Here is a 23,637-nt window from a genome sequence, read left to right on the forward strand (position 1 = left end):
TTAAAAAGGTAGCAAAATCACAGAACTCATTGGTGCACCTCTGTTTTTCAAGAATGCATTGCCCTTCTGTTCTCTGCATTTTGTTGGTCCCCCTGCAGTCCTGCGGTTGAATAGTTCAGTTGTCAACCAGAGATTTGGGTAGATTTTATACTCAGATTTTGGGTTTTATCCCTTCTGTGGTTCTCTTACTTCCAGAGTTTCTACCTTAAATGTCCAGCTTTTCTTCCAGCCCTGAACTCCTTTCTGTGTTCACTCAAGGTGGTAAAGTTGCGATTTTTCATCACTGCTTTCCTGAACCATAGCCTTGGAGCTGGGAAGCACTTTTAGGCAAGGAAGCTGCAAACTTGCAGTTTTTACCCCTTCTAGTTGCAGTTTCATGAGAATAAGTTTTGGCTGAGTTTTGACTACTTTTGAATACTTTCCAGTATCTTAAAATGGTCACTTAAAATAATTTGTCCAGGTTTTATAATTGCCATCTTTAGGAGGGCTTACATACTTTCAGTCTGGTGTTACTGTATCACTTTGTACTAACAGAGACAAAATTAGTGTTTATGTATATAGATGACCAGAGATCAATGGAGTACCAGTAATAGCAAAGATAAATTACTAACCTATCTTTCTGGCCATTTATTCTCAGACCTCTTTCCTCTGATCGTTCCTGCCCGTGCCTTAGTTCTCTGCCCTTAGCCCTTCATCTCTCTTGACATGTTCTTTCTGGTTTAACTATCTATTTCCTTGGCTTCAGATACCAGTTATACACTGACAAATTCCAAATCCATATCTGTATCCCAGATCTTTCTTGTGAGCTCCAGGCCCACGTCCAGCTGTCTACTAGAACTTTTTCTATTAGTTATCTGTTTAAGCACTTTAAACTCAATATATCCAAAATTGATCTTCTCTCCCATCAAATTTATTCTTTCTCCTTTGTGTATTATCTTACTCCCCGTTGTCTAGACCAGAAATCTTTCTCATTAACACTTCAAATTTAGTAGTTATCAAGACCTGTCTATTCTCCAGCCTCCCCCGGCCCCAATCCAAACCCTCAGATCCATTTATTTCTCTATCCACTGCCATTGCATTAGGTGCACCCCTTCCTCTTATCTTGCCCATTCTTCACACTGCAGCTCTGATCATCTTTGTTAATTGCCAGTCTGCTAATTTAAGCCAGAATCATCTTCCACAGCCTTGCCTTTCTTCTCCTCTCAGGCCCCAGTGAACTACGCTGCACTTCCCTGACCTCTTAACCATGCTCTCTTGCCTCCTGGCCTTCCCGCATGTTTCTCCTCTTCCCCATGTCCCCCTCCCCAGCTTACACTTGAATTTCCCAGGGATTGGTTGTACTCCTATATACTCCCCCATGGCACCTTAAACTGTTCTTTTTATAGCTTTATTGATCTCTGCTGCACTTATCAGGATATCCTTCAGGGCAGAGACAGTTTTGGTTCACCTCTTTGTGTCGTCTCTGCTTAACGAATGCTAGTGAGAGAATGACCTCCCTGCTGCCCTCCTTTATTGCACACCAGACCTATCACTAGGCACATAATAGATGTTCAGTAAATATTTGATGATCCAGTGAATGGCTCTACTTCTAAATGTCAGTTAATGATGTTCACGTGATGTAGGCCTTCTGCAGCACAGAGCTGTGGAAAATGGGATAAGTGGAGTCTGCTGATATTCACTGGCTGTTGAATCTGCCTGGAATAGCTCTTCCTATTGAGTTGGGGGAGATGATGATAACCGCCACTCAGCTGCCAAACTGCTGAAAGGTTCTTTAATCCTTTGTGAGAATGGTTTTAGTTCTTAGCTCCAATGTCACAGCCTCCCACTGTTCTTACCAAGTTTCTATAGATTTTGTTAAATGCTTCTCCGTTTGTTGTAAGCCCTTTGATCTGTGCCAGGGACTTTGAATAATTGTGCTAATTTGGACCAGTTTAACAGATGTCTCTCTGGGATAAAGGTTTCTCTGACTTCCTCACACCACCATTCTGGAAGTCCTGCCTGTTGTCATTTGTTTTGAAACCAGAGTTATTATTTGATGCCAACTTTCATCCCCGTATTTACTTTAACACATTTTAAGCCACAATGCACATGTTTTAAAAATGCCTTAATAAAACCTTCCCTTTACAATAAACATTATTTTAGGAACCTTGATACTTTCTTTTCCTTAATGCTTTAAACTAGATTTGCTAATGGTCGTTCTACTGGGCTTATCTTGGACAGTGGAGCCACTCATACCACTGCAATTCCAGTTCACGATGGCTATGTCCTTCAGCAAGGTAACTGTATTTAACCAGGGCGCACCGAGGACACAGATCATGAAATAAAGCAATGATTTGGACTATCAAAGTATAGCGTTCCCAAATCATGTCTTTAAGTGTTTTTTTTTTTTTAATCTTTAGTATATAGTGTATATTTAAAACTGATGCATGGCTTCATTCATGCTTGGAGGGATAGTTCCGTTAATTCTGCTTGAAAACAATTAATCCTGTATAAATACACAGAGGAAATTTGTCCCAGGGAGTTTGGATGGAATGCTTTCTTAGCCTTGTTTAATCTGTTTCATAGGCATTGTAAAATCCCCTCTTGCTGGAGACTTTATTACTATGCAGTGCAGAGAACTCTTCCAAGAAATGAATATAGAACTGATTCCTCCATATATGATTGCATCAAAAGTAAGTGATGAATGAATTTTATTTCTGGGATTTATCTCCAACTCCCCACCCCCATGTTGTGAACTCTGTTAACCTAGCGCTTGCTCTTGGCACTCAGGAAGCTGTTCGTGAAGGATCTCCAGCAAACTGGAAAAGAAAAGAGAAGTTGCCACAGGTTACAAGGTCTTGGCACAATTACATGTGTAACGTAAGTAACCCTTATTCTCTTTACGAAAGCATTATAGGCTGTAAGTCTTTGACTAGAGTATGAGTGCTTTATATTTTCAAACTTATATTTTTAATGATATTTTACAAACAAAATTAATAGCTTTTGGCGGAGTAGGGGGGTGCTTTTCATGCTTGTCAGATATCTCAACAAAGTACTGTATATTCACTTGGATTACTGTGGTGAGACCTGAAAGGAGCTTTGGGATAAAAACAAGCATTATGCTATTCTGTACATTTTTTGACTAGGAAAATGGTTTTAGTGTATAGAGACCTGCTGGTATGGCTCAGTTACGTTCTCTTTCCTAATATGAGTCAGCTATGTAAAAAAATGTGTTACTGTTCACAGCAAGGAGCCAACAAAAGGTTTTCTTTACTGAAAATCCATCTCCGAACATGACTTACTGACAGGGGAGAGGTTAGTAAAACAACCTCTCACACCACAATATACATTCATTTTTAACAGTAAAAGGATATGAAAGTCATCATTTACTATGGCAGGGATATATCCTATTTGACAGTTTCTTACACCTAAGGATAAAGATATTTTGTGGGTGTTTGGTACAAGGAAAAATTGTGAAGATGATTAATAATTGCACCTAGACCTTAGACAGGATTTTTCCTTAGCAGCTCAGAGGTCCTATGTATTTCACTGCAAATTTTTTAACTGTTTTATACTATGTCAGTCATTAAAAATTCCATAAGATACAATATATATGCATTTTATATATATTCAGCTAATGAAATCTTGCTTCTAAGCTTATTTTAAAGGGAAAAACAGTAAATCAACTATACTCCAATAAAAATTTTAAAGAAAAAAATTTTAAAAATGGGAAAACAGTGTTCTAAAACCAATTTTGTTATGCAGGACTGGGGTACAAGGGTTCCCACTTGTTTTTATCTCACCATTTTTCCATAACAGTTGTAATTTAAATGTTATATAATTTAGCTTATAATGCGAGTGTTTAGAATTGGGTTTCTTGATGCTCAGAGTCCTTACTGGGTAAATTTATACCCTTGAAATGAGTTAGCCATCCAGGAATGTGGTACAGTTTTATTAAGAAAAGTGTTTTTAAAATAATATTACAAAAGTATGGACTGAAAGACAAATCTCAATAATCTTGTTTCTTACCCTTTTTTTAAAATCCATAGTGTGTTATCCAGGATTTTCAAGCCTCAGTACTTCAAGTATCAGATTCAACTTACGATGAACAGTATGTTTTCTTATTTTTTCTGCAAGACTTAAAACTTAATAGCTTATTAAAACCTTCATACTAATCTTTTAAAAAAACTGTATACTTAATGTATAACTGAATCACTTTGCTGTACACCAGAAACTAACACAACATTGTAAATCAACTGTACTTCAATTTAAAAAAAACTGTAGGGACTTCCCTGGTGGCGCAGTGGTTAAGAATCCGCCTGCCAATGCAGGGGACACAGGTTTGAGCTCTGGTCCAGAAAGATCCCACATGCCGTGTAGCAACTAAGCCTGTGCGCCCTAGAGCCCATGCTCTGCAACAAGAGAAGCCACTGCAATGAGAAGCCCGCGCACCGCAACGAAGACCTAATGCAGCCAGATATAAATAAAAATTTAAAAAAAATTTTTTTTAAACTGTGTACTTCATAAATGAGGAAAGAAATTGATTTGTTTAGTTTAAAAAAATGTAGAATATGCTTAACTGGTCTAAAGGTAAAAAGTTAAGAAATACTGAATAACATTTTAAAAGAAAATAAGATATTACCACTCTGCTTTCTTATAAGTTGATGATTCCTTAGTAGTTTATAATTCTGAAGAGGATTGTTTTTGTCTTTTGTTTAATATTGTTTGATATGTTTTCAGAGTAGCCGCACAGATGCCAACTGTTCATTATGAATTCCCCAACGGCTACAACTGTGATTTTGGAGCAGAACGGTTAAAGATTCCTGAAGGATTATTTGACCCTTCCAATGTAAAGGTATAAAAGCTTATTTTTATAATTAGCCTGGTTTTTCCTTTAAAGATCTCTTGTAATTACAAAACCTAAATAAGACTGACTAAACTTTTTTGGATGTGCTTTATTGTTTGAAGGTCTTCTGTGTGACTACTCGTTTCTGTTTTCTTATAGGGGTTATCAGGAAATACAATGCTGGGCGTCAGTCATGTTGTCACTACAAGTGTTGGAATGTGCGACATTGATATCAGACCAGTAAGTGCCAGTCTCGTTTATGGCATAAAGGTATCTTTTAGGGCAATCTAGTGCCCCATTATTTATAATGGCCATCATTATTTAAGTTGGCAACTTTGGCCGTTGACTTTGAAGTCCATTTTATAAAAATATGTAAAAAAATGAAGTTCTACTAGAAAAGGAAAAATGCAAAACTCTAGAGCTGTGTCCAGTGTGGTAGCTTTTGGCCACATGTGGCAATTCAGTTAAAATAAACATAAATTTAAATTTCAATTCTTCGGTTGCACTAGCCACATTATAAATGTAGCTAGTCGCTGCTTTATGACAGTGCAGATGTAGAACACTTCCATCATCACAGAAAGTTCTTTTGGACACTGCTGTTCTAGAGATTTCCTAAAACGTGACATACCAAGATATAGATTATTGGTGATTTTTAATGTACGTAGTACAGTTTTACTTTTTATTTTTCAGGAAGGTGTGGTTTAAGGTTTAAATTATGTAACTTTTACATGGAGTTTAGATATAAACTTCATATTTTTTGTGCTTTGCCAAGCTGTTTGTTTCATCAGTTTATTTCTTGCCAAGTTTTAAGGACTAACTCCATATTCCATACCATACTAATTATTAGATAGATTATATCTTATTTAAACGCTAGATTTAATTTGTAGCCAACGTATTGCCTTGATTTTCTTTGAGTTAATTCATTTGCTTAGAGCATAGTGCTAATAGCTAAGGGTCTATAAAAAATCATGTTGTTCAAAAAAGACTTCCGGGTAGTTATGAAAAATGTTCTTTATTTCAACTAATTACCTGCCAGGGATGTGCTGCTTCTAGGATAATGGGGTTGTAAGTATGCAATTTTTTAGTATAAACTCAAGGGGAAGGCAGTTGATTTGAAGTACATTTACTGTAAGACATTGCTAACTTTGTTTTTTATTGAGTTTTCTCCTTTAAACTATTGTTGATTGCAGAGGAGATGCTTCTGTATTCCATTTTCTCTTTCAAAAGTTAGATGATTTAGACATTTGGAATAAATTTTTTAAATATGAATTTAGCCACTAAAAAAGCAGGCTGACATTTAACTTTGTGATGCATACATGCAGATTAGAGGTAAATATACTCCTTATTACTGTGAATTTATTTTTGGCGGGGGAGGCCTCAGCACGTGGATTTTGAAAAAGTTCATCTCTGCAAAAGAGCAAGGTAGCAGTCATTTTGGCCAGGACTATTGTCAGAGTATGCATTATCCACCGTAATCATTAAACCTTGTCTAATTTTAAACATTGTAACTTCTAGATGTGCATTCTGAGATGATGTAATTATGAAATAAACCTCTAATGAAATACTGGCAGCTATCTGCCAGAAAATTATGATTGGATTGTAGAATAATTGCTTTAAGATAGTGATTCTTAAATTTTAATGCACAGTAGAATCATCTGGAGAGTTTTCTTTTTTTATATATTTATTTATTTATTTATTTTTGGCTGCGTTGGGTCTTTGTTGCTGAGCGCGGGCTTTCTCTAGTTGCAGACAGCAGGGGGCTACTCTTTGTTGCGGTGCGCAGGCTCTAGGCGTATGGGCTGCAGCAGTCGTGGCACACGGGCTTAGTTGCTCTGCAGCATGTGGACTCTTCCCAGACCAGGGCTCGAACCCGTGTCCCCTGCATTGGCAGGCGGATTCTTAACCCTGCGCCACCAAGGAAGCCCTCATCTGGAGAGTTTTAAATAAACCAACAAAAACTTTTCCTGGACCCCATCCCCAGAGATTTTTATTTAATTGCCCCCAGGCATTGGTGTTTTAAAGCTCCCTAATGAGTTGAATGTGCAGCCAGGATTGAGAACCACTTGATTAAACTACTAGGTCTATGTAGAAGTAAAAAATTAAAAAAGGGAAAATTGTACTGGAAGACATGGTTTTATTTGTAGTTGTGTTTAAAACTGTTGGAAACATGTGGAACTAATTTATTTTTGTTTTCATCCCAGGGTCTCTATGGCAGCGTTATAGTGGCAGGAGGAAACACGCTAATTCAGAGCTTTACCGACAGGTTGAATCGAGAACTCTCTCAGAAAACACCCCCAGTAAGTTTTGTTTGTTCTTTAGTGGTATTTTTCTGTCATACGTATCCTCACTGCTGGTGGAACTTTATATAGATAGTTTGTTTTTCAGTAGATTGATGGTATTTTGTGTCTGCCTGGTATGGTATTACTTAAAGTTAATACTCCTTATTAATCAAATTTTTCTAGATGACATCTATTAGTTACTCTTGTACTGTTTGAATCTCACTTTATTCATTGATTCCATACTTAAGTACCTATAGTCTGCTAGGCACTAAGGATAGAAAATATAGTCCCTTCCCACCAAGGGCTTAGTCAGTTACGAGGAGCAGACATGCAGAAAATAAAAACTGTAACGTGCTAAGTGGTTCAGTATGTCATCAACCAGGCACTCTTAAGAACACTGAGGGGCAAGCACTTAACTCCCTAGGAGTGTCAGAGGAAAGCCTCATGAAGCTGTTTGAATGAATAGGAGTTCAGCTGGTTGGCAGTTTATGAAAGGACATCTAGGTAGAGGGAATACCATGTGCAGAATATGAAGGGAAGATGGCATATTCTAGTATTTTGAAGCAGTTGGCTTATAGTCTGTGTAGAAGTGGGGAGAGCTATATGGCTGGGAAGATGAGCACGATGGTGTATTATGTCCTAGGGCTGCTGTAACAAAGTACCACAAACTGGATGGCTTAAAACAACAGAAATTTATTACCTCTCAGTTCTGGAAGCTAGAAGTCTGAAATCAACATGTCATTAGGGCCATGCTCTCTGAAATGTACAGAATTTTTCCTTCCCTCTTTCTAGCATCTCATGATTTGCCAGTTGGTGTTTCTTGGGTTGCAGTTATAGCACTTCAGTGTCTATCTCCGTCATCGTATGGCATTCTTCCCTTGTGGGTCTGTCCTCTTAAATGAACTCTAGTTGTAATGGATTAAGGGTCCACCGTACATCTGCAGAGACTCTATTTCTAAATTAGGTCACATTCACAGGGACCAGGGATTATCAACATACCTCTTTGGAGGATACAGTTCAACCCACAGAGATAGGTACCAGGTCATGTCACTTACTAATAGCAGACTTACAAGATAAAATTTGGCAGAGGACTGAAGAGCTTTTATGTTTTAAAAACATCCCTTGGTGCACCGTGATAACTTTCAAAAGGATAGAAGAACCTGGTTTAGGGAGAAGGTAGTTTACGTGGTACATCAGTAACAGAGTAGTAGTCATAGTCTTTAGATTTTTAAACTTCCATCAAGTAGTTTTTTGTAAGGTATTCTGCAATAAATATTACATTTTAAAAAACTTTATTAGAGATTACATAGGCCCTAACAGAATCTATAGAGTTTGTGTACTTGATAGCCTTTGGTTTCTCATATAAAGGACTGTTTTACATATGCCACATTTTTATATTTGTTATGTAAGTATTGATATAGGCACAAGATTGATACCTCCTTACATTCTTGGAGATATAGACTGATCTGGCATTTACCTTAATTATAGCACTAATCATTAGATTTCATGAAAGTCCCAGAATAATGAATATAGACTTGGGCTGTCCAAGGTCTGGTCAAGACCAGTTAGATACTATCCTTGTCTTTTAGGAGGCAGTTAAAATGTAATGAAATCCATTGTAATAGATATCAACCAGTTCCTCACCTACAAAACCCTGTATTCATCCCTCCTGCTCTCAGCACCCCTCCCTCCCATTCCACATACTCCACCCCTGCTACATACACAGTTATTTCACTGTGAAAAAGACTCAAACTGTATGTTCATATATAGAATAATTGCTAAGTATCAACAATTTGAGAACTATCCCCAGAAGCAAATCCCTAGGTAGGGGGAAAATCCCTCCATACAGGAAGTGAGATAGGGATAGTGCTGAGCCATAACACCATGTTTACTGAGAGAGTGTTCCAGCAGAACAGAAACACTAACTTGAAAGAAAGCAGTGTGAATAAACTTTCCTGAGATCTTACGTCTGTGTTTTGATTTGGATGGGGGCAGGGAGGAATAGGGAGGGGTGAACTAAGAGAGGAGGGATGAACTAAGAGAGGAGGGAATATGAAGGCCTAAAAAAGTAAGTTAGCAAGTTGAGGAGCACTACAGAAAGGGCAGCAGGTTGGGATAATAATTACACTTGGTGTTGGACAAAATGAAATAATATCTGAAGCACTTAGCACAGTACCTGATTTATAGTAAGTGTTGAGTACTTATTTTGCTGTTTTAGGATTAAATTTTGAATGCCGTGCTCTCTAGTATGCAGTTTTGTAAGGTTTATATAATTTATTTTCTTATTAAACTACACATTACAAGACATAATCAAAGTACTTTAAGATCCTATACAGTAGTCCAACCTATGCCTACTGTTAATCTGGCTACTACAAAATAATGATGTGTAACTAGTGCTTGAACCAGAGCCACTAAAAAGTCATAACTTGAATTTCCTAAGTTGAGCCACTTGTTCTAGTTGATCCTACTAATACTTATTCTTCCCTTTCTATTTTAGAGTATGCGGTTGAAACTGATTGCAAATAATACAACAGTGGAACGGAGGTTTAGTTCATGGATCGGTGGCTCCATTCTAGCTTCTTTGGTTAGTAGATAAACTACTTTGCAAAATCGTTGAAGCTTCTTATTTAACTTAAATGTATCACTGAAAATACCAAATTTAGTAGAAAGAATAAAAATCCCCATGGATCATTTATCTTTGCATTTTTTAGCTATCAAATTAGTAGAGGACCTGATACCAGTTTTACATGTTCCAAAATGACAAAATGCCTCAATGCCTTATTAGCGGGTATTGTCAGCCTAATTACAGTTTCCCCTCTCACACAGAGGCGGGCATCTGTTAACTTATCCTCGCCTCTTTTAACAGTACTCCCATTGGCACTGGTCAGGACTTATCTGCAGCACATTTAAAATTAAATCATTCCTTCTTGGGTTCTGGTTGCTCACTGGCCTGTTGGTGAGGTAGAGGAAGTCAGGAATTGGTTCTTGGGGCAAATGGTGAAGTCATGGTGTTGGGGTTTGCATGCTGCTTGGACTGGTGCCTACCGTGAATCAGGAGGAAGTCCTCGTACTTATCTGCACCCTACATTTGGAGGATTTCCCCTTCACCTCAGAGCAGCCAAAGTAAATGTCACTAAGTACTTATGCTAAACATTTTAAAAAGCTATTAACTATTAAATGTTTGTAACTCTCCATTTATATATTTCTGGTCTATGTTCTGTTTCTAAGTCTTTTAATAGATCTGAGTTCAAAACTGGATACAATATATGAATCCACTTGAATAATCATAGGGAACGGATTTCTCCCGCTTACATGTCTTAGTAGTAATGTAGTCCAGGTTCCTTCCTCCGTTAGTCATTTTCCTCCTTTGACCTTCTGTTTATTTTGCATAGTGCATGTGTACTGTCATTTGTGTACTTGTAAAACTTTATCCTAGTTTGAGTTCTAAATGTTAACCATTAATCAAATGCTAGAACATTTCATCAATGCTGTACTAGGATCAAGCCTTCCAACAAATTTCTGTTGTTGCCTTAATCAGTCCATCGTACTAAACTCTTCATCTTCCTTTCCCAGCATTTTCTAAATCCTCATGACAGTATAGAAAGATTTAATATTCTATATAAACTTGCGCAAGACTAAATAGTGTCTTTGTGTGTTCTGGAGAAGGGCAGAAAAAAGAAGGGTGTAATTTGAGTACTATTTGGGGAGGGGTTTAAGAGTTCTTCAAAAATTAGGAGTTGTGATAATGAAGACATTAAAAGAAAAAATTTTCTAATAGAAAGGTACATATGTAATTTTTTCTTTCCATTTCACAGGGCACCTTTCAGCAGATGTGGATTTCCAAACAGGAATATGAAGAAGGAGGGAAGCAGTGTGTAGAAAGGAAATGCCCTTGAGAAGAGTTCCCAAACGTCTACCTTCTATGTCACCTTACGTTTCATAGCTTTAGTATACTCAGGAAAAGAACAACCATCTTTTGTAGAATGTTTATACATTTTTGCATATTTCAATTTCCACTTCAATTTTTTAAGGCTTTAACTGGCTCTGTAAATTAAAATAAGTTTGTGCTTTCCTTGAAATGCACTTATTCTTATTACAAGCATTTTATAATTTTGTATAAATGTCTATTTTCTCTAAATATTTTGCTTTCAGTAAAATGCTCTCCAACTCTGTTTATGGTAGAATTGCTTTTTATTGACTAGTAAAACTTACTGCCTATGTTTTTTACCTTAGGCTTTTAAAATTAAATAAAAATTACTAGCCATTCCAGAAATACTTTTTTTTTGGACTGCTGTGTTGTAACTTGCTACTTTAAGTACTAAATGTATTTATCATTATTTTGAATGGAATTACTCACTGTTTATTAACAGTAGAATCCACAGCCCCTTCATATCTAGTAACAATAGTAGTAAAAAGGTTACCTGAATTCCAGAATTACCTTATTGCCTTTGCTATAGCAGTTGATATCACTTTCCCACTCTAAGATACAGGCGATTAAAAGTCTGCTTAGATGTCAGAGTTTACAAAATGGGAATTTTTAATCTGAACTTTATACCTGATTTTGACCACTTCCAGATTTAGCATGCCATAATAACACTTAAAACAGTCGACAGTCATTTGACTAAAACACAAGTTATTTATAAACCACTTAATATGTATTTACTTTTGTATGCAGATTGTAATCCAAGAAAAACAAAATGGTAAATTAAGAGTTCAGATATCTTAGACAAGACTTGACTTCTGGGCTTCAGAAAGATGTGGAAACTTTTCCTGAAGAAACTTTTCTTTCTTGCTTGCTAAACTTCTCTTCCTTGCTTTGATACGGGCTTGTTTCTCAGTTCTCAATCTAGGTAAATAAAAGCATAACAGCAATTTATACAAAACTATTTCCCTGTTACTCAGTACTGTCAATATATGTCCAGATCAGTCACTTAAAGACCTCAGTCATGCCCGTCTCTGTATTAGGTGTGTAATGTGTATTATTAAACTTGAATAATCATTGTAAACCTACACAAGTCAAAGAAACATGAAATCAAAAGCATCTGTAATGCTACACCAATTCTCCTTCCTATTTCCTGACTGGAAAGAAAGAACAGACCTGTGAGCCTCTAACAGGCTGGGCTTTCTCCTTTATTTTTAGAAATAATGTAATTTTATTGAATACATTAGATATTTTACATCCTGAGATACGTCCTGAGATGTTTAGGAATTCCCTAATTTCAAATAGCACTCAGTCTAACATCATTTCCCCTACAACTGAGAGAATAAAGCCATGCTGAGAGATGACGCTTAGTGCTAGCTGGACTAGCCACTCTGAGTTTGCCTCTACCTATCAGCATCCCAGGGCATTAGGCCTTTGTGCCTCAGCTAAATTATGTTGACCTCTAAGGTCACTTCGGAATTATCAAAATTGCAAATGATAAATTCATGGATGCCTAGCCTCTACTGTACTTAAATTGAAATATAACAATACAATTAAGAGACAGGTACTGGGACTTCCCTGGCGGCACAGTGGTTAAGAATCAGCCTGCCAATGCAGGGGACACGGGTTTGAACCCTGGTCCAGGAAGATCCCACATGCCACGGAGCAAGGAAGCCCATGTGCCACAACTACTGAGCCTGTGCTCTAGAGCCCGCGAGCCACAACTACTGAAGCCTGTGCACATAGAGCCCATGCTCCGCAACAAGAGAAGCCACCGCAATAGGAAGCCCGTGCACCGCAAAGAAGAAGAGTAGCCCCTGCTCGCCGCAACTAGAGAAAGCCCACGCGCTGCAACGAAGACCCAACGCAGCCAAAAATAAATAAATAAAATAAATTCATTTTTTAAAAAATAATAATTCTATATTCAGCAAAACTCATTCCAGAGTGAAGGTGAAATAAAGGCCTTTATATTAAAAAAAAAAAGGTACTGAATAACTACAATATGCCAGTGCTATGGGGGAGGTCACAGAAATTTGAGATAAGGGTTATATTTGGATAGAAAAATATACAAAATATATAAGCTACTTTATAAATTAAGTATAAAGTAAGACTAAACAAAGTTGAAATCAGATTACGCATTCTATTCATCAGTCTTTGCTCCAACTAAATTTTGGCCATTTAAAAAAATAAACCCATGTGAAAGAATAAAGGTTTGCTAGTCTTAAGAATATTCAGAAGATTATCCTGCATGCTCTGAAGGTAAGGCTAAAGGTAGTTTCAAAAACAATATATTTAAGGCCTGTAAAAGTGACACTGCATTCATAAATTCTCATACATTGAAGTCACGTTATTTACAGCTTCACCCAGTACGGCTAAGGGACAAAAGGATCAAATTGCACATTAGGTTTGGAGACAGCAAGGAGGAAAAGCCAGTGCAGTAAATTTCTTCAATTGCTTATTTCATTTCACCAGCCCTGCAATAACATGAGCTCACATTCTATGCAGTTGAAGTATGTGGACCTTCCTTTTAACAATCCAAAAAGATTTAACCATCTACTTACACAGAGGTTTATGAATAGAAAGACAACAAAACTTTTGAAAGGATATACATTAAAATGTTAACAGTAGCTATTTCTGGATGGTGAAATTACATAAGACTTTAATTTCTTTTTTTACCTGATTTTTCTAGTTTTTTGACAATGAACATGTATTAGTTATATAAAAGCTTAACACACGTCACCTGATGTAAAGATACATTTTAGTACTAACGGTACTTGTGCTCACCTGACAAAACGTTCCACGTAGGGCATTGCAAAGAATCGTTTTCTATTGTATCTTTTATTTAGGTACCAAGGTATAGGCCACTGCTTGAACTTGTGCCTGCCAAGAAAACAAAAAGGTATCACCCTACAGAAAACATTTAATACATTTTCACTTTTTACAGAGTTTCAGCCTTCTTTGAACTAAATATGTTTTCAATAAAATGAGATGTAATTGGCTTTTTAAAGATTTTAAAACTTTTATATTTTAAATATAAGACACTTATGAATCCATTGCAAAATTGCAGATGTTAATATTTTGCAATGTTTGCTTCAGATTACTCTTTTAAAAAAAAATATATATATAAAAGTTTAAAGACACAGCTTAAGTTCTCTACTTTCACAATAGCTTCTAGCCGTAAACAGGAGTGTATCATTACCAGATATATTTTGTACTTTTACTACATATATATGTGTGTACTAATTTTATATATGTACACATAGACATGTAAACACACATATAATTTGAAACATTGACATTTACATGTATATGTTTTGTTTTTAAAATATAAGTAAATTGCACCAACTGACATAGATATCTATCTATATCTACCTCAACATAACAAAACCTAAAAAATCATAATGCTGAGTAGGAAAAAAGGAAATTGTGAATTCATACTGTAACATTTATTTGAAAATATTTCAATTAAAAAAGTAACAGAAGGATTAATCTCAGGGCATATAACCAATCTTCTCTAAAAATCCAGAGTTAATCTGTAATATCAGAAGCCTAAGTTCCAATCTCTTTGTAATTTTGGCATTTAGTATATAATTTGACAGGCAGTGCCGCTGCAGCAATGAACCACACTGCTTTAAGCGGAATAGATAAAGGTACTGAATTCCCTCAGTTCATCAGGAATCCCCTCAGTTCGTCAGGATGATAGTCTACCACTATTTTTCAACAACCAAGGGAAAGACACATCCAAAAAGTATTCTCTGACATTACTGCCACATGATTTTTTGTCAGAAAAAAAAATTCAGATGTAATGTTTTGAAGAATCTCTGCATTTAAAAGACTAATTTAAATATTTTAACATGCAACAGAAAATTAGGGAAAAGGCATTGGAATTATAATGTTTCATTTAATAAGCTACATTGGAAAGATGATGTAACTGCTTTTTTTTTTTTTCTGGCCACGCAACATGTGGGATCTTAGTTCCCAGACCAGGATTTGAACTGGAGCCCCCTGCATTGGAAGCGCCACATCTTAACCACTGAACCACCAGGGAAGTCCTGATATAACTGCTTTGTTCGCTACTTTGTTTAACTCCAGGAAAGTTAAAAAGCAAAAATTTTTAAACCTTAATGAGAATAGCACTCTTACGGATTCTAAAATTGACATACATTCTCACCCATATCCTCACCCTTTCCTAACTGGCCTCAATTGGATTAATCCCAATAAAGTTTAGTAGAAAATAAAATAGATCAAAGTTCTTAGGCAGATGTTTTGGCAATTCCTCTCTCTTCTGCACTGGATTACACAGTTACAGACAACACAGCCACTCCCCTAAATTTGGCTCCAAGCAGCCCCATTACCGCAAACTCCATTAAAAGAATCTACCAAATGCGTAAGCGCTATTTTGTAGTGTAATTTCAAGAGTACAGGGAAGGTCTCCAACCACCCAAAATGCCTTCCTCATCTTGCTGACTGATGACAAAAATTTTACTAAAGATGCTTCCTTTTGGTAGTTCAACCCAAATGCAAATAAACCCCTGGAAGAGAGAATACACTGGGTCTTCTCAATTACTTATACCTCAGTGTGAATGTTTACTATCACATCCTTTCCCAACGTCTGACAGGACTTTGGAACTGGACATAGGGGATAAGATGCCACAAAGGTGGAAAGATTTAATGAAAATAAACTGTTTATTTTATTCAAAATTTGAACTAGGGCCTATCTTAATGGCAATGGGAGCAAACTGAGACCAGTTCACGTGGCCTTATTCCTGGAGAACTTCTTTTTTAATAGTTCCAGGTTCTTAATGGGCAAAGAGGATAGGTGTGTCCTAAAATTAGCTTCATGGGATTTATAACCCTCTAAAATTACATGTGCATATGTAACTTTTTCCTGGGGAAAGGATCTATAACTTTCATCAAATTCTTAAAAGGTCATTTGATTCACATAAGATTAAGAACCACTATTATAAAGAACCTATAAATAACTGAATCATGGGAATGGGATGCCTGGCTACCAGATACAGCTACCTTCATTCATATCCTGAAGTTCAAAAGGGGTTTGGGACCTCTCTGTATATTAGATACAGCTAATATATCTCATATTCTTAAAAGATACTGGATGGGGAATGAGGCATGGGACTTCACTCTCATCTTAGAAGAGCCACTATGTACCAGATGATTCTTCCAAAGATGTCTCTTCTCCAAGCACCAGGTCTAGCTTTTTCTTGACCAGTCTGAAGAAGTCTGAGGGCATCTTCCCTTTCCTGGACAACTTTATCTAATGCATCCATGGAATCTACTACCTGAGAAGAGAATAGAAAGATATAATTTCAACAATCACCACATGACAGAATTCCAAAGAAAGAAAACACATAATGACTATGCTACAGAAAACCTATGATCAATCTTTTTGTCAAAGAACCATTCTGTCAAATATTTCCTAAAAGTCTTTCTGGCTGGGTATGTATATACATAGGTGTGTGTAATATCACTTTTTGTAATTTTTTTAGAGTTTAGTTTCATTTAAATGAAAATCTATTCAGCTCAAATTTCCATATATTACTTTTGTTTGGAGTAGGATACACTTGCATAGATTCCTTTTGGAGACCCAATTTGACTCATCATTTTAAAACTCAATGAGCTATTAAGAAGTGATTAACAGCTGCTTTTTAAATATTAAAACCTATGTTTTGGCCTTAATTAATTAGTGTGTCCCTAACACTCAGATACAGATATGTTGACCTACTTGGCAGCTGTTGCTATTATAGGGAATGGAATACCAACCTATCCTGATACTAATCTCCGAAGATCCATCAAGACACCAGAAGATACCATTAGAACTTCTATTTTTTACCTCTTTCTTTTAACACTTCTATTATGTTTGACATTGTACATAATAATATATTGGCTGAGCAATATATATTTATTCAAAAATAAATATTTATACATTGGGGATTGTAATGACAGGTGAGCTAAACTTTTTCATAATTCTAAGTCCTGAGAGCCATGTTTAGGTAGTGATATATGTGTATTATCTTAAGCATCATAACAGATATGAAATACTTCATATACATACTTGTTCCTTATAAGAAACCTAAAAAGGGGAGGGGTATTAGATTATAAAGATAATTCCCCAGGTAGCTGTGGAACCTAAGAGAGATGTGAAAGCCACATATTTAAACTACTTCATAACCTATATATGCCGCTCACACTCAGCACTTTTATGGCCTACTTGACTCAAAGCCACACTGAATCCTCACACTACTTCCTCTCAACTATATGAATTTCTATAAAATCCTTGAGAAATAAAAGGTGGGTAAGAATGACAAATCCTATCTTGAAGACAGACAAACTTAGAAGAGTGAAGAGACCACACTGATCAGGGCCTAATACAAAGCTCTCTGACCCTTAGGAACTCAGTAAACCTGGCTGTTGACTGACTACATTAAAGAGTGTACCCAAGGTCAGGGCTGAGGTTCCTAACTGAAATCTAATGTTAGCTCACAAAGACAGAAAATAAATGGCTACCAAGTCCACAGAGTTAACATCCAATTATTCATGTTCATGCCAACAGATGAGAAAGAAAATCAAAAGTATCAATTAGATACACTCCATTCAAAAAAGCCAACTTCAAAGAGCTTTCTTTTCTAGTTTACAACTTTCCCAGATCCAAAAGTGTCCTTACATAGTTCCAAAGCCTCAGCTTATATCTTAAATAGAGAATAATTCTTTTAAAACTTTTCTTGATACATTTTCGTTAGTAGTATGTCACAAAGCACTGAGAAAACTGTATTTGAGGTTAAAAAAATTATAATCACTTTCAGTTTAAAACTTTTACTATTTTAGATTCTACTAATTCAGAAAGTATAGTACATGATTTACTGGGCTGAAGTTCACCTCTGAAATATATTTTTTAAAGCAGGCAGAGGGGATAATCTATTATTGCAGTTTAAAAGTCTTATTAGAACAGCACCATTATAGCAAAAGCTTTTTCATCAAATAAACAATGTGCTACTTATAAACAGCCAATCCACCTAAAAGAGTTTCTAAAGCATAACTTTCCTTAAAAGAAGAGTTGCCAAATATACCTAAAAATAAAATAACACTACTTTACAAATGTTTTGTAGCAATGAAAACATGTACCACCCAGATCTTAGTTTCTAAATATACCATTCTCCATTCAAAGGAATCAGGGTTCCTCTGTAAAATGGCTGATTCCAGGGTTGGGGCAGGAAAAGTACAAGATGAATCCAGAATATCTTGCTGTTCCTCATCAAAGAATGATGAGGACATATAGGCCAGCTTGAAGGAAAACACACTGGCCAAATCTAGAATGATGATACTAAAGGATTTTAACTCATTGAATAAAATTGGAATGCATGACTCAAGAAAGAAAAGGGAAAGGAAAGGAAAGGAAGACATGGAGAAAAGGAAAAGCCCTTCCTTACAGAAGAAAGCTAACAAATAATGTAGGATGAACAATAAAATTAGAAAATCACCATTTAGCAAACATCACAGTAATAATCACTGATTGAGGCAAAAATCATCATCAGTAGATGCTAAAACCAATGAGTCCAAGTTGGAGGGTTTAAAAGATATTTACATGGTCTCAATGTAAAGAAAAATTTAGTTACTATACAGTGGAGAAACCTGACACCAGGCTAACCAAATACTAACGCTAACAAGTTCAGTAACAGAACAAATCAACATTGCATGCCTCTTCATATGATGCACTGTGAAGAATACAGCATCATTTCTATGATATTAGTGCCAATCATCATGATTATCATGAGAAACATCACAAACCCAAATTGGCCAATCCTCTTCAACAGTGTCAATGTCATAAAACACAAAGAAAGACTGAGTAATCAGATTAAAGGAGGCTCAAGAGACAACACTGAAAACACACCGGCCAGGATTTTTTTTGCTATAAAAGGACACGTTGGAATAACATGAAATTTCAGTAAGATCTGTAGATTATACTATTGTATCAATGTTAATTTCCTGATTTTGAAAACTGTACAGTGGTTATGTAAGGAAATATCCTTGTTTTTCTTGGCAATATACACTAAAGTAGTTATGGGTAAAGGGATATCACATATATAACTTACTCTCAAACAGCTGAGGAAAAATGTAGTTATGTGGAGAGGAGGCAAAGAAGGATAAAGCAAACGTGGTAAAATACATAGGGAATTTGGGTGAAGGATGCCTCTTTGTATTTTTCTTGTAATTTTTCTGTCAGCCTCATGTTTTATCAAAATAAAGTTTAAAAACCCCAAAATATGATTAACTCAATTTTTATAAAGGCAGAATAACCTTCTCCATAATTAGGGTAAATAATTGAGATTTTATCCCACACCTTCTTTGACTCTCTGCAGGGATATCAGGTCCTCATGGTGCTGAGCAGTGTGGGGAAAGAAACCTGAAGCAGCGGAGGTAAGGCAGCAAGACCGAAGCCATTACAAAAAGCTGGGTTCCAATCTCACTGACTACTTACTATGGCACAGAAAAAAATCAATAAAGAGCTGACCCTGAAAGCACTCTATGAAAAAAAGAAACAACCTGATAAATCTAACTAAATAAAACATAAAACCTCTACATGGAAGAAATACCTTAAACATGTACAGCCATGAAAAAAATAATGGCAGATCTTCTGCACTTACTGATACGCAAAAATCTCCAAAATACACTAGTAAGTAGAAGATGCAAGTTTCAAAAGAGTATAAACTGTATAACCACATTTGTGTAAATAAAAATAATCAGGTACATGCAGAGAAAAATTCTGATGAAATTCTGATGGGTAAATAGGAAACACACAGGATTGATTACCTCTAGGAATGGAAATAAAGAACCCAAGTGATTTCTTTTTAATGATGAAGAAAATCTAACCTAAATAATAGTTTACCTTTTCACAGTAATGTGAACATACTTAATACTATTGAGCTACAGCAGGGGAATCAAGATGGCAGAGTAGGGGGAAGTAGTGCTCACCTCCCCCTCAAAAACACATCAAAAATACATCTACATGTGGAACAATTCTCACAGAAAACTAACTGGAAACTGGCAGAAGATCTCCTACACAACCAATGCCGCACAAAAGATCTCCATGTAACCAGGTAGAATGGATAAAAAAGGCATCAGGTCAGGACCTGTTACCCTGGGAAGGATCTGTAAGGAAGAGAAGGTTCACATGGGCAGACCCTCACCCTAGGGAGGGAGTGAATCAACCCACAATCTGGGCATCCCCATCCCAGTCCTGGGGTTCTGCACGAGGAGACAAGCCCCCTTGCCTGGTGGGAAATCCGCTGAGACAGACAGAAGAGCTAGAGAAGCCTAGACTCTACTTGGGAGGACTGCACGCATGCTGGCTTGCTAACAATTAGGTCTGAGAGAGCCTTGCACCGGCAGCTGCTGCCTTGCTGTACTTCCCAATCCGAAAGGGCTAATGCCCTGAATTCGCTCACTCCACACCATAGTCTGGCATGAGACCAGGGCAAAGATTCAGTCTACTTAGGCAGAGACAGACCAGGGTGCCTGGGATGTGATCTGGGCAGAGCCACAGAGACTATTATCAGTGCACACATGGGGGCAGTGTCTAGTCAGGCAGACACTGTCAGTGGGCGCATTGGGCACTGGCCACAAGAATGTGAAGCAGCTAAGTGCTGAATCTCAGGCAGACAGGCCCAGGGCAAGAGTACCCAGATGGGCCAGGCTTGGTGTCCCAGAGAGAGCACCCAGGCTCTGCCCTCTCTGTGCAGCTGAGCACTAGATCTGGGGAAGACAGGCCCTGGAGAAGTCTGTCACAGAGGCAGCCCAGATCTCAGGCTGGAGCACAGCCACCTCAGTTCCTGCAGACACAATGCCCCAACCCCCAGCCTATTCCACGCCACAGTCTTGCACTAGATCTGGAACAAACACAACACAGAAAGTGACAGGACCTTGGGATGCTTCTGGACAGAACCACACAGGTGGTGCACAGGTTTGCCGTGACCACAGGAGCCTCACTTGCTTCAGCAATCACCTCCTTTGGGGCAGGGCAACAGAGACTAATTGAACCTGACCCTCAGGCTTCTACTCCAAAAACTGGGGAGCGGACCCCACCCGACTGGGCAGTGACAGCCACAGAGCAAAGAGGAAGCCCTGCCTCACATCCAGCACAGACTCTAGACACCAGTCACACGCTCTATCAAGGAAATAACGACGAGTACTCTTAGGAAGGACATGACTGGCATCCAAAACCAGCCCTCACACCAAAAATACTGGACACAGTCTACACAGGGACACTCCCACATAAAAACACCCCTTTAAGACCACAGTAGATAACTGTTTTTCCTAAATTCAGAGAGACAGAGAAGGTTTAGTAAAATGAAAAAACAGAGGAACTACTCTCAATTTAAAAAAACAAGAGAAATCCCCTGAAAGAACAAATAATAAAATAGACCTCACCAGTCTACAGACCCTAAGTTCAAAATGGAAATAGTAAAAGCAGGGACTTCCCTGGTGGCGCAGTGGTTAAGAATCTGCCTGCCAATTCAGGGGACACAGGTTCAATCCCTGGTCCAGGAAGATCCCACATGCCACAGAGCAACTAAGTCCGTTAGCCGCAACTCCTGAGCCTGCACTCTAGAGCCCATGAGCCACAACTACTGAGCCCACGTGCCACAACTACTGAAGTCTGCACACCTACAGCCCGTGCTCCACAACAAGAGAAGCCACCATAATGAGAAGCCCACGCACTGTAATGAAGAGTAGCCCCTGCTCGCTGCAACTAGAGAAAGCCCGTGAGCAGCAACGAAGACCCAACACAGCCAAAAATAAATAAATAAACACATAATTTTAAATAAATAAAGAAATAAATAAAAGCAGATAAAAATAATAAAAATAAAGATCACTATAACAAGGAACCAGAAGTTTTATAAAGATGAACCAATCAAAATTAGACAATTCAATTGCCGGTATGAAAACCAATCTAGAAGCAATGAATAGCACACTAAATGACACAGAAGGACAAATAAGTGATCTGGAAGATAGAATAATGGAAACTACCCAATCAAAATAGCAGACAGAAAGACAAAAGAAAAAAATGAAAGCACCACAATGAAGAGTAGCCCCCACTCGCTGCAACTAGAGACAGCCCTGATGCAGCAACAAAGAGCCAATGCAGCCAAAAAAATTTTTTTTTAATTTAAAAATAAGTAAATAAATAAAAATTTTTTAAAAATGAAAGCAACAGACGAGATCTATGGGATACTATAAAGCACTCCAACCTACACATAATAGGGATTCCAAAAGGAGAAGAGAGAGAGAGAGATAGAAGGGGATCAAAAATGTATTTGAAGAAATCATGGCTGAAAACTTCCCAAGCCCAAAGAAGGAAACAGATATCAAGGTACAGGAAGCATAGAGGGTCCCAAACAAGATGAACCCAAACAGACCCACACCAAGACATATCGTAATTAAAACAGCAAAAGGTAAAGATAAAGAGAGGATTCTAAAGGCAGCAAGAGAAAAACAAAAAGTCAGTTACAAGGGAACTCCCATAAAGCCAGAAGGGAGTAGCATAATATACTCAAGCCCTGAAAGGGGAAAATCCTGCAACCTAGGATACTCTACCCTGCAAGATTATCATTTAAAATAGAAAGAGAAAGAATATCTCAGACAAGCAAAATTAAAAGAATTCAGCAATACTAAACCTACCCTAAAAGAAATATTGAAGGGTCTTCTCTAAATAGAAAAGAAGCAAGACTCTATGGGAAAGGGAAAATCACAGTAAGAAAGGCAAATATATAAAAGGACTGAAAATCATTTAAATAAGCCAGTACATAGATTAAAAAACAATCAAAGAAATTTTGTAAAAGCAATGGTAACTACAATTAACAGCAAAAGGATAAGCATGAAGATGTAAAACAGGACACCAAAATCACAACATGTTGGGGAGGGAAGAATTAAAATGTAGAGCTTTTAGAATGTGTTTGAACTTGTATGATTATCAGCTTAAAGCAATTAGATATAGTTATGGGTCAACACGCCATACTTTTGATATGGTAACTACATATCAAAAACCTACAATAGATTCACAAAAACAAAAAGAAAGGAACTCAAGGGAATTCCCTGGCGGTCCAGTGGTTAGGACTCTGTGCTTTCACTGCCAAGCGCACAGGTTCAATCCTTGGCTGGGGAGCTAAGTATCCTGCAAGCCACGCAGCATGGCAAACAAAAAAAAGGAACTCAAGCATACTACAAAAGAAAATAATCAAGCCACAAAAGGAAAAACAAAAAGAAGAAATTAACAAAGAAAAACTATAAAATAACCCCTGGAAAACAAAGATTAAAATGGAAAAAAGTGCATACTAATAAATAATTACTTTAAATATCAATGGACTAAATGCTCCAATCAAAAGACACAGAGTGGCAGACTGGATTAAAAAACCAAGAACCTACAATATGCTGCCTGAGAGACTCACTTCAGGGTGAAAGACACAGACTGAAAATGAGGGGATCGAAAAAGATATTTCATGCAAATGGAAATGACAAGAAAGTGGGGTAGCAATACTCCTATCAGACAAAATAGACTTTAAAACAAAGGCCATAAAGAAAGGCAAAGGACACTATAT

General features: G+C 37.2%; 2 protein-coding genes across 5 annotated transcripts in view; one reads left to right on the top strand and one right to left on the bottom strand.

Annotated features, from left to right (window-relative positions):
* The window catches only part of ACTL6A (actin like 6A), a 26,442-nt gene extending 15,065 nt beyond the window's left edge, over window positions 1–11,377 (top strand). For both annotated transcript variants that reach the window (XM_082459018.1, XM_082459019.1), the window contains 9 exons: window positions 2,182–2,276; window positions 2,566–2,672; window positions 2,770–2,859; window positions 4,029–4,090; window positions 4,720–4,834; window positions 4,985–5,065; window positions 7,027–7,122; window positions 9,602–9,688; window positions 10,920–11,377. In XM_082459018.1, coding sequence (XP_082315144.1) covers window positions 2,182–2,276; window positions 2,566–2,672; window positions 2,770–2,859; window positions 4,029–4,090; window positions 4,720–4,834; window positions 4,985–5,065; window positions 7,027–7,122; window positions 9,602–9,688; window positions 10,920–11,000 — 814 coding nt within the window. In that variant the 3' untranslated portion in view covers window positions 11,001–11,377. The remainder of the gene's footprint in view (window positions 1–2,181; window positions 2,277–2,565; window positions 2,673–2,769; window positions 2,860–4,028; window positions 4,091–4,719; window positions 4,835–4,984; window positions 5,066–7,026; window positions 7,123–9,601; window positions 9,689–10,919) is intronic.
* The window catches only part of MRPL47 (mitochondrial ribosomal protein L47), a 24,293-nt gene continuing 11,574 nt past the window's right edge, over window positions 10,919–23,637 (bottom strand). For all 3 annotated transcript variants that reach the window (XM_082459052.1, XM_082459051.1, XM_082459050.1), the window contains 3 exons: window positions 16,196–16,326; window positions 13,811–13,906; window positions 10,919–11,950 (listed from right to left, as the gene is read on the bottom strand). In XM_082459052.1, coding sequence (XP_082315178.1) covers window positions 11,827–11,950; window positions 13,811–13,906; window positions 16,196–16,326 — 351 coding nt within the window. In that variant the 3' untranslated portion in view covers window positions 10,919–11,826. The remainder of the gene's footprint in view (window positions 11,951–13,810; window positions 13,907–16,195; window positions 16,327–23,637) is intronic.

The sequence above is a fragment of the Balaenoptera physalus genome, assembly GCF_965194825.1.
Source record: "Balaenoptera physalus genome assembly, chromosome: 4".
Taxonomy (NCBI): Eukaryota; Metazoa; Chordata; class Mammalia; order Artiodactyla; family Balaenopteridae; genus Balaenoptera; species Balaenoptera physalus.